Genomic DNA, 11435 nt, shown 5'->3' on the forward strand with positions numbered 1-11435 from the left:
CAGGGCAAGCTATACTGACTTTACAAATCAGCAATTTTAGTTCGTCGATTACTGACTGTTATATTGGGCATAATGTGCCAGCGGTGGTTTTCAAAAGCAGCAAGGTTGTTTGCCAAGGACAGACCTAGACCTGTTTGTGGGTATTTGACCAAGAGGCTAGTAAAGGTGAAATAACGTAATTATTTAAATTGAGAAAGGACGGGGCTCAACCTAACGCATAGTACCTATAAACCTGAAGCATAGCGACGACTAAACCTATAGTTCCAACAAAAGCGACAGACAAACCACATTATGAGGGAATCAGTTTTGTTCAGGCGATCCATAAAGCTTTTCCGACAGACACATTGTGATACCTTTTGTTCACTAACACGATTCTTAGTACCTTTGATACATCCAGTGAGTCAACACTGGATCTGCCACTACACACACACACACACACACAGGGTGAGATTTCTATAAGGAAGACGTGGATGAGTTTCGGCTAGACTACAGAGGCGTGTCCTGTCGAACTTTGAAACTCAGCGACGCTCCAGTAGGCGTGACCGGTTCCCAGGAACTTTCGTCCGACAGGAGCTGAGCTGCGTTCAGACTCTTCCTGATTCTCCTAGAAAATTCTCGAACTTTCTGCGCGGGTATAAACTAGAATGGGTCCCAAGCGGAGTGTCGAGTTGAGCTGACAGAACGGTAGCGTTCTTCAACAGTATGTGTGCAGGTCAGGTTTTCAGACGTTTACTTACCATTCAATAGACTGCAAGCGGACCAGCGCATTTAAAGAGAACAACCCGTCTACCTTGTGTGCATTTGATTGACAGTCAGCACAGGCTCAAGCAAGGGAACTTTAAACTATTTCTCGCAGCTATTCGGAATAAACACACAGACAGCTAAATGGTCAAAATGGGTAAAGACTACTATAATGTCCTGGGCATACAGAAAGGAGCGACGGAGGACGAGATCAAGAAGGCTTATCGTAAGCAGGCTCTGCGTTACCACCCGGATAAAAACAAGTCTCCTAAAGCCGAGGACAAGTTTAAAGAAATAGCTGAAGCTTATGACGTTCTGAGCGACCCAAAGAAAAAGGACATTTATGACCGATTCGGCGAAGAAGGTACGTGTTCTATTTACCAGACGCAACATGTTATTATTAAAAGTGATGAATAAATACACGTTGTTTTCCAAATTGCGTTAGTTAGGTAGGCCTATCGGAAACGATTTCAAAGCTGCGATTATAAAGATGTAGAGCTGAGTCATTGTCGCTGGATATTTTGATGAGTATTAAGGCGAAAATGCATTTCCAAGTTCTCGCTCAAGAACTGCCTCTTTCCTCTGATGATCTACTCTTCTTCAGTGGTGCTGAAATCGTTGTTGTATTTCTAGTGTTCTAACGCTTTGGGCCACAGAAGTTCCTAAAACAAACGCTATATGCTTATAACAACCAAGCAATACCTCGTAAGCCTACCCTCCTTGGCCTGTGTGAGCAATAGTTTAAAAGCCTACCTTTCTTAGCCTATGTGAGATATATATTTTATAACTAGAAAGGGCAAGACACAGCAGGCTTGTTGCATCTATCAGTTTTTTTTCCATTCTTATGATTGTGCTGCAAGGGATTCGCGAGTTCCAACAAGAATCCCTTGCTGCACAATCATAAGAATGGGAGGAAAAAACGGATAGATACAATAACAATGCTGATTGGCTGCACGCCGAGGGAGAGGTGCGCGCCCACTACTGGAAGGTTCGGGCGCTGACGTCACAGCGCGGCGGAGAGTTTGAATTTGACAGGCTAGCCTGTCAGCAAGCTTCTCAAATGACAGATGGTGTGGTTGTGTATTCCTGGTACCTACAGTAGACCGAGATTACAACGGTGCTGCTGCGTTCTTATCAGTTGTCTTTAAGGACCAGGCTAGATAACTCAACGGTCAAGCTGCATTATTCAGTGTGTAGTAACAGACACTAGACCACAGGAGGTTGGTGGCACCTTAATAGGGGAGGACAGGGCTCGTGGTAATGGCTGGAGCTGAACTAGTGGAATGGTATCAAATACGCTGTTCCATTTGCTCTGTTCTGGCCATTATTATGAGCCGTCCTCCCCTCACCAGCCTCCTGTTCTGTAGACCAGTACAACCTTTATTCCCTCCCTTCTAGCCCTGCACACAGAGCCGTCCTGCCTTCAGCAGCCTCCCTTCTAGCCCTACACACAGAGCCGTCCTCCCCTCAGCAGCCTCCCTTCTAGCCCTACACACAGAGCCGTCCTCCCCTCAGCAGCCTCCCTTCTAGCCCTACACACAGAGCCGTCCTCCCCTCAGCAGCCTCCCTTCTAGCCCTACACACAGAGCCGTCCTCCCCTCAGCAGCCTCCCTTCTAGCCCTACACACAGAGCCGTCCTCCCCTCAGCAGCCTCCCTTCTAGCCCTACACACAGAGCCGTCCTCCCCTCAGCAGCCTCCCTTCTAGCCCTACACACAGAGCCGTCCTCCCCTCAGCAGCCTCCCTTCTAGCCCTACACACAGAGCCGTCCTCCCCTCAGCAGCCTCCCTTCTAGCCCTACACACAGACACATTGTTTCCACACCCATGGGTGCCACTGCACATAGGGAATGTTTACACAACTTCTATTGAAAGAAGTCTGGACCAGAGCCACAAATCTTTAACTCTCTTTCTCTCTCTCCCGCTCTCTCTCCCCCTCTCTCCCCTCCCTCTCCTCTCCAGGGTTGAAGGGAGGAGGCCCCTCAGGAGGAGGGGGTGTTCCCGGGGGCCCTAGTTTCAGCTACTCCTTCCAAGGCGACCCCCACGCCATCTTCGCCGAGTTCTTCGGAGGCCGAAGCCCCTTCGACCAGTTCTTCCCCCGAAACGGCGGGGGCCCAGATGAGGACAACATGGACACTGACGATCCCTTCGCCCGTTTCGGGATGGGCGGCGGCGGCATGGGGGGGTTCCCCCGTTCCTTCAGCACAGGGATGGGGGGAGGGGCGATGGGGGGCCAGATGGTTGAGAAGCACCAGGACCCCCCCTTGCTCCACGACCTCAGGGTGACCTTAGAGGAGGTTGGTTGACTTATTTTAGTTGACAATTATAAGTATCCATGTACACACAGCACATCATACAATTTAAAAAGTTGTCTAGGATAATAAAGTCGATGCCTCATTTCCATTGTGGTGTTTTTTTTAAAGGTGTTCTCAGGCTGCACTAAGAGAATGAAGATATCCCACAAGCGGCTGAACGCAGACAGACGCACCACCCGGACGGAGGACAAGATCCTGGTGGTGGAGATAAAGAAGGGATGGAAGGAGGGGACGAAGGTCACCTTCCCTAAAGAGGGGGACGAGACGCCGACTAACATCCCGGCAGACGTGGTGTTCGTGGTCAAGGATAAGCCACACCCGCTGTTCCGGCGAGACGGCTCTGACATCGTTTACCCCGCCAAGGTCTCCCTCAGAGAGGTAAGGCAGAATGATCTGAACTTTAACTAAACTAAATATACTCTGTTTTTATATGTTGCTCTCCAAGTGCTTGCTAAAACAAATTGATAGTACTTAGAATGATAATAATTATTGAACGTACAGACAACTGTATGTAGACTAGAGTGATGAAGCGTAACCTCTCTCTCTCCTTCAGGCGCTGTGCGGCTGCACGGTCATCGCCCCCACCTTGGACGGCAAGATGGTAACCGTGACGACAGGGGACGTGGTGTGTCCGGGGATGAAACGACGCATCACGGGGGAGGGGCTTCCTCTGCCCAAGAGGCCCGATCGCCGCGGTGACCTGCTGGTGGAGTACGAGGTGGTGTTTCCGGAGAGGCTGAGTCAGGGTGCCAAGGAGACCGTCGCACAGGTTCTTCCACCCTAGTCCTGATGGCTATAAACTATGAACTTCTTAAGGACAAAACGGACGGCGCCGACGAACAGTGAAAAGCAACAGGTGTCCTCCCTATCGCCTCTGACCAAAGAACGTTTACCGCCGCCCTTTTCTGTTCATTTCCAGACCATTCTGCGTGTTGAATCGCCATCGTTCGTCGACACCCATCGGGTGACCTACTGCGCACGGCCAACTTTCTTCACGGTGTCTCTTGTCCTTTAGTTGAGGAAACTGCCACTTTGGACCTCGTGAATCCACGTCAGAACCACTAGTGAACTGAGGGAAAACCTGCAAACCCGTATTCAAAAAGCATCTTGGAGTAGGCGTGCTGATCTAGGATCAGTGTAGCCTTTTAGATAATCATACATGTGACTACATGGACAGGGGGCACCTGATCCCAGATCAGCACTCCTGCACTGTAGAATCAGAGACCATCAAATACATGTTGTTTAGCTTCCTTTAGTATGAGCCTCTTTTTAGCTCTACAAACCTCTCCTCTGGGACCCCCAGACATTTAACCCAACTTTGTTGTAGCCCTGAACTAGCTCACCTGATTCACCTGGTCAAGGGCTTGATGACTGGTTGATTATGAGAGAGAGATTAGGGTGAGAATGAATGGATTCTATTTGACTCCCTCTCCAAGGCATTTACTGCCAGAGAGACTGTTGGAGTAAGAGATCACCTGATTCACTGAAAACTCCTGTTTTGGGGGATTAGATTGCATTTCTTGGTGGCATTTCTTTACAGATGGCAGCTCCTCACGTACCTATTCTAGGGGTTTAGGTATCATGGGTGGGTTTCATGGCAATAGAAAGTATTGCCACTGTTCAATACCCATAGTCTGATAATACCCATAGTCATTGGTTTAGAACAGAAACAATGCTGTTTGAATGCATAGAAATATAATCTATAGAACGGACCTTCCCATTCAAGTCAATGCTGAATCTGTTTCTATGCTTGAATGGTCTTTACTTTTCCAGGATGCCTACAATAACAGGGTGGAGGGAAGTGTGAGTGAGAGGTGTGTGTTTCAGCTAGTGTGTATGAGTTAGCTAACTAGGTGAACGTTTTGTACAGAAATGCTTGGAATGTATGACTTGCTGTAGGATCTGGGCTTTGTATGGTGCAACTGTTGGATTGTGTACTATCATGAGATGGGATGTTAGCACAGTAACCATGGGAGATATAGGCTTTCATGTTATACCCAGAGCATTCCTCTTTACTCAATAGTATACACATGTATTGTTGCTACCTGTTGTTGATGCAGCAAGTGAGAACTGTCCAAAAACTGACATAAAGCAATGTTTATTGAGCAAAGAATATAAACTTTTGTTTTGAAATGATGCATTTAAAGGAAAGATCCCTCACCTCAATATAGAGGCCATTTATTTCTCCTTCACAACAGGAAGTAGTTTTATATTTAAATCATGTAGTTTATATTTAAGGAATACCTTTAAGAAAACGTTAACCCTTGACAGCATCTTCTAAAACTGCAACCAGACTTCGAATTTCTTAGTTTACTATACATTTGCCATGTATGTATTATATTTCTTGACAGTTTTCTATACACAGAATGTATGTTCTACGTGAATAACTTTCATAGGTAAATAAAGTGTGTTTTCTAGATAAACGGATCCTTGTTTGTCTTTCTAGAAAGACGTCATGAACGGGTTATAACAGTGTGATCTGGTATGAAGACGTCTCTCGCGCTGGGGCCTCTTCGCAGCTTGTGTCTATGTATGCTGATGACTCAACATTATACACGTCAGCTACCACAGCAAGTGAAATCAAGTTGAGGAGACTAAACTGCTTGGAGTAACCCTGTATTGTAAACTGTCATGGTCAAAACATATTGTTATGTCCAGTCGTGTGGTCAGGTGCCACAAAGAAAGTCTTAGGAAAATTACAATTGTCCCAGAATAGGGCAGCACGGCTGGCTCTTAAATGTACACAGAGGGCTAACATTGATGACATGCATGTCAATCTCTCCTGGCTCAAAGTGGAGGAGAGATTGACTTCATCAATACTTGTATTTGTGAAAAGTATTGACATTTTGAATGCAGCGAGCTGTCTGTTTAAACTACTAACACACAGCTCAGACACCCATACATACCCCACAAGACATGCCACCAGAGGTCTCTTCACAGTCTCCAAGTCCAGAACAGACTATGGGAGGCACACAGTACTATATAGAGCCATGACTACATGGAACTCTATTCAACATCAAGTAACTGATGCAAGCAGTAAAATCAGATTTAAAAACCAGACAAAACGACACCTTATGGAACAGCAGGGGCTGTGAAGAGACACACATACATACACACACACACGTACAGTACACATGGATATTATGTTGTAGATATGTGGTAGTGGCCTGAAGGAACACACTGTTGTGTAATGTTTTTAGAACTGCCTTAATGTTGCTGGAGCCCAGGAAGAGTAGCTGCTGCCTTGGCAGGAACTAATGGGGATCCATAATAAACCCCAGGAAGAGTAGCTGCTGCCTTGGCAGGAACTAATGGGGATCCATATTAAACCCCAGGAAGAGTAGCTGCTGCCTTGGCAGGAACTAATGGGGATCCATAATAAACCCCAGGAAGAGTAGCTGCTGCCTTGGCAGGAACTAATGGGGATCCATAATAAACCCCAGGAAGAGTAGCTGCTGCCTTGGCAGGAACTAATGGGGATCCATAATAAACCCCAGGAAGAGTAGCTGCTGCCTTGGCAGGAACTAATGGGGATCCATAATAAACCCCAGGAAGAGTAGCTGCTGCCTTGGCAGGAACTAATGAGGATCCATAATAACCCCCAGGAAGAGTAGCTGCTGCCTTGGCAGGAACTAATGAGGATCCATATTAAACCCCAGGAAGAGTAGTTGCTGCCTTGGCAGGAACTAATGAGGATCCATATTAAACCCCAGGAAGAGTAGCTGCTGCCTTGGCAGGAACTAATGAGGATCCATAATAAACACTAATACAAATACATGTTGTTTAACTCTGTGCTGGTTGTTGTGGCAACCCTGAAGGAGGAAATGGAAAAGAGGTCTCACTTTTACTTGCTGTCCTACAACAGGTGAGACTGGTGAGGAGGGTGGCGATGATGATGAGGATGGTGATGATGATGGTGATACAGATTATGATATTCTGTCTACTTAACTAAAAAAGTGACAGCTGATCTTTGCTATAATGTCTAATCAAAAGATCAGCTGTGACTATTAAGCCACTAGGAGGCAGTATTCAGCACGGAAACAGCATTGCCGCCCCTCAAAAGCCAGGCTTCATCCCAAATGGCATCCTAGTCCCTATAAAGTGCACTACTTTAGACCTGAGCCCAATTCCCTATATAGTGCACTGCTTTAGACTAAAACCCTATTCCCTATATAGTGCACTACTTTAGACCAGAGCCCTATTCCCTATATAGTGCACTACATTAGACCAGAGCCCTATTCCCTATATAGTGCACTAATTTAGACCCGAGCCCTATTCCCTATATAGTGCACTACTTTCGACCAGGGCCCTAGTCCCTATATAGTGCACTAATTTAGACCAGAGCCCTATTCCCTATATAGTGCACTACTTTAGACCTGAGCCCTATTCCCTATATAGTGCACTAATTTAGACCCGAGCCCTATTCCCTATATAGTGCACTACTTTTGACCAGGGCCCTAGTCCCTATATAGTGCACTAATTTGTGTGTGTGTGTGTGTGTGTGTGTGTTCCAGTCCAGCAGGGTGTGGTGTATAGAGTGTGCAGTGGGGACGGACGCTGGGCCCCAAAGAACACCAGTGAGTGTGAGCAGGACGACCCAGGACAGGTGAGAGAGGTGTGTGTGTGTGTGTGTGTGTGTGTGTGTGTGTGTGTGTGTGTGTGTGTGTGTGTGTGTGTGTGTGTGTGTGTGTTTCCTAATAGCCGATGCAGAATGAGTCTAACTTCTCTCTCTCTTCTCTCTCCCACACTCCCACTCGGTCCCCTCCCTTCTCACCCGTGTGTGTGTGTGTGTGTGTGTGTGTGTGTGTGTGTGTGTGTGTGTGTGTGTGTGTGTTACAACAGATGAGGCAGAAAATAACAAGAGAGCGAGAGAGAGACCAACTTACACAACATTTATTTTTGGGTTAAATGAGATTACTATTATTGTGGTAACAGTAGGTGTACTTTATAGTTTACAGTTGGTGTATTTTTGTTCTTAAAGTTGGTGTATTTTTGTAGTTCAAGTGATCTGATTATTTGTAGTATTGGAGGAAATGTGCTGTTGTGTGAGTCTTGGCGTGAGTCTTGACGTGAGTCGTGGTGTAGATTCTATGGGAGTCAGAACAATGATCCTCCATGTTGTCACCTGCTGCGTCCTCTCAGGTGAGTTCTGTTTTCAGCCAGTCAGACTGGACTAATCAATCACTAATCAATCACTAACCAATTACTAACCAATCACCAGGGTTGGAAAGAGTACTGACAAATTACTGATGTTAAAAAACTACTCAAGTAAAAGTAAAAAGTAGCTAATTTAAAAAGTACTCAGAGTAAAATTAATTGAGTTACTTTAAAAAAAACATTGACCTTGATCATTTTGCTATAAGGTTACGTGTAGGTTGTTACACATGACCTTGTCCATGCATCAACTTCAAAAGGAAGAGAGGAAATGAATGTACAGTAGGAACTAAGTTGATTTATTTTTTCAGTTGTAACAAGGCAGATCTCTGTGTAAAACAAAATAAGGACTTGTCAAAAATATACTATTAACATTTGAAAATAAATTATACATTCAAAGAAATTAAAACATATTGAATCATAGACAAGGTCATTTTGACCTGGTCTCTCTTGAAAAAGAGATTTTATCTCAATGAGAAAAACCGGTGTAAATAAAGGTTAAATATATATATATTTTTAAAATAAACAAGCAATAGAAAAAAAGAGTCCTAAACAATGAAGCTGCCAGACTTCAATTTACTTCAGACTCCAGAAACAAACAGAATCTACTTCAGACTCCAGAAACAAACAGAATCTACTTCAGACTCCAGAAACAAACAGAATCTACTTCAGACTCCAGAAACAAACAGAATCTACTTCAGACTCCAGAAACAAACAGAATCTACTTCAGACTCCAGAAACAAACAGAATCTACTTCAGACTCCAGAAACAAACAGAATCGACTTCAGACTCCAGAAACAAACAGAATCTACTTCAGACTCCAGAAACAAACAGAATCTACTTCAGACTCCAGAAACAAACAGAATCTACTTCAGACTCCAGAAACAAACAGAATCTACTTCAGACTCCAGAAACAAACAGAATCTACTTCAGACTCCAGAAACAAACAGATCTAATTCTTTCACCTATTCAATCCCTCATTCACCGCTCTGTTATTTCTTGCTTGTCCATGGGGCCAGCTGACATTCACTCAATCACCCATTCACACGGTTTCACTCACTCAATCACCCATTCACACGGTTTCACTCACTCACTCACTCACTCACTCACTCACTCACTCACTCACTCACTCACTCACTCACTCACTCACTCACTCACTCACTCACTCACTCACTCACTCACTCACTCACTCACTCACTCACTCACTCACTTTCCCTCCCTCATTTACTCTTCATCACTCACAAACTCCCTCTTTTACTCAATATCCTACTAAAGTAGTAGTACTGTTACTTTAATGACATTTTACTCAAGTAGAAGTAAGCTTACTGACTTTGAGAAATACAAATGAGGAGGGGTTGTAGCAAAGTTATGTTCCACACTGCATGTTTGATTCAATTTACAGTCTTTCTCTGACTCTAAACACTGTGACATGTAGCTCAACCTCTGTCTTATAGCTGTGTGGCATGTAGCTCAACCTCTGTCTTACAGCTGTGTGACATGTAGCTCTACCTCTGTCTTATAGCTGTGTGACATGTAGCTCTACCTCTGTCTTATAGCTGTGTGACCTGTAGCTCTACCTCTGTCTAATAGCTGGGTGACAGGTATCTCTACCTCTGTCCTATAGCTCTACCTCTGTCTTATAGCTGGGTGACATGTATCTCTAACTCTGTCTTATAGCTGTGACATATAGCTCTGCCTCTATCTTATAGCTGTGTTTTGACCTGTAGCTCTGGTCCCGTCTTATAGCTGTGTGTTTTGACCTGTAGCTCTGGTCCTGTTGTATAGCTGTGTGCTTTGACCTGTAGCTATGGTCTTGTCTTATAGCTCTGTGTTTTGACCTGTAGCTCTGGTCCTGTTGTATAGCTGTGTGTTTTGACCTGTAGCTCTGGTCCTGTCGTATAGCTGTGTGTTTTGACACGTAGTTCTGGTCCTGTCTTATAGCTGTGTGTTTTGACATGTAGTTCTGGTCCTGTCTTATAGCTGTGTGTTTTGACATGTAGTTCTGGTCCTGTCTTATAGCTGTGTGTTTTGACCTGTAGCAATAGTCAGAAACATCTCAAGTCAGGATTCTGACCACAGTTATTATAGTAGTGTCTAAGGCATGACTACAAACAAACAAATACATGTTTTATAACATACAGTTGAAGTCAGAAATTTACATACACTTAGGTTAGTCATTAAAACTTGTTTTTCAACCACTCCACAAATTTCTTGATAACAAACTATAGTTGTCTACTTTGTGCATGATACAAGTAATTTTTCCAACAATTGTTTACAGACACATTATTTCACTAATAATTCACTGTATCATAATTCCAGTGGGTCAGAAGTTTACATACACTAAGTACCATGTTCATCTGTACAAACAATAGTATGCTAGTATAAATACCATGGGACCACGCAGCCGTCATACCACTCAGGAAGGAGACGCGTTCTGTCTCCTAGAGATGAACGTACTTTGGTGGGAAAAGTGCAAATCAATCCCAGAACAACAGCAAAAACCCTTGTGAAGATGCTGGAGGAAACAGGTACAAAAGTATCTACAGTATATCCACAGTAAAACGAGCCCTATATCGACATAACCTGAAAGGCTGTTCAGCAAGGAAGAAGCCACTGCTCCAAAACCGCCATAAAAAAGCCAGACTATGGTTTGCAACTGCACATGGGGACAAAGACCGTACTTTTTGGAGAAAAGTCCTCTGGTCTGATGAAACAAGAATATAACTATTTGGCCATAATGACCATTGTTATGTTTGGAGGAAAAAGGGGGAGGCTTGCAAGCCGAAGAACACCATCCCAATCGTGAAGCACGGGGGTGGCAGCATCATGTTGTGGGGGTGCTTTGCTGCAGGAAGGACTGGTGCACTTCACAAAATAGATGGCAGGAAAATTATGTGGATATATTGAAGCAACATCTCAAGACATCAGTCAGGAAGTTAAAGCTTGGTCGCAAATGGGTCTTCCAAATGGACAATGACCCCAAGCATACTTCCAAAGTTGTGGCAAAATGGCTTAAGGACAACAAAGTCAAGGTATTGGAGTGGCCATCACAAGCCCTGACCTCAATCCTATAGAAAATTTGTGGGCAGAACTGAAAAAGTGTGTGCAAGCAAGAAGGCCTACAAACCTGACTCAGTTACACCAGCTCTGTCAGGAGGAATGGGTCAAAATTCACCGAACTTATTGTGAGAAGCTTGTGGAAGGCTACCCAAAATGTTTGACCCAAG

The 11435-nt window shown here is 44.6% G+C and overlaps 1 protein-coding gene across 1 annotated transcript; it reads left to right on the plus strand.

The window, feature by feature from the left end:
• Nucleotides 1-115: 115 nt before the first annotated feature.
• Nucleotides 116-5477, plus strand: LOC106564265 (dnaJ homolog subfamily B member 1). Its single transcript, XM_014130308.3, has 4 exons — nt 116-1105; nt 2702-3036; nt 3163-3432; nt 3608-5477. Exons 1-4 carry the CDS (start codon nt 886-888, stop codon nt 3836-3838), a joined length of 1056 nt encoding a protein of 351 aa, XP_013985783.3. The 5' UTR covers nt 116-885; the 3' UTR covers nt 3839-5477.
• Nucleotides 5478-11435: the final 5958 nt, after the last annotated feature.

Source organism: Salmo salar, chromosome 12 (genome assembly GCF_965601325.2).
Source record: "Salmo salar chromosome 12, fSalSal1, whole genome shotgun sequence".
Taxonomy (NCBI): Eukaryota; Metazoa; Chordata; class Actinopteri; order Salmoniformes; family Salmonidae; genus Salmo; species Salmo salar.

Excerpts from the sequence above, each read along its gene's own strand:
- LOC106564265 (XM_014130308.3), top strand. The coding sequence starts at position 886 with ATGGTCAAAATGGGTAAAGACTACTATAATGTCCTGGGCATACAGAAA. Across the intron at positions 3,037-3,162 it reads TCAGGGTGACCTTAGAGGAG|GTGTTCTCAGGCTGCACTAA; the intron begins GTTGGTTGACTT and ends TTTTTTTTAAAG. Across the intron at positions 3,433-3,607 it reads CCAAGGTCTCCCTCAGAGAG|GCGCTGTGCGGCTGCACGGT; the intron begins GTAAGGCAGAAT and ends TCTCTCCTTCAG.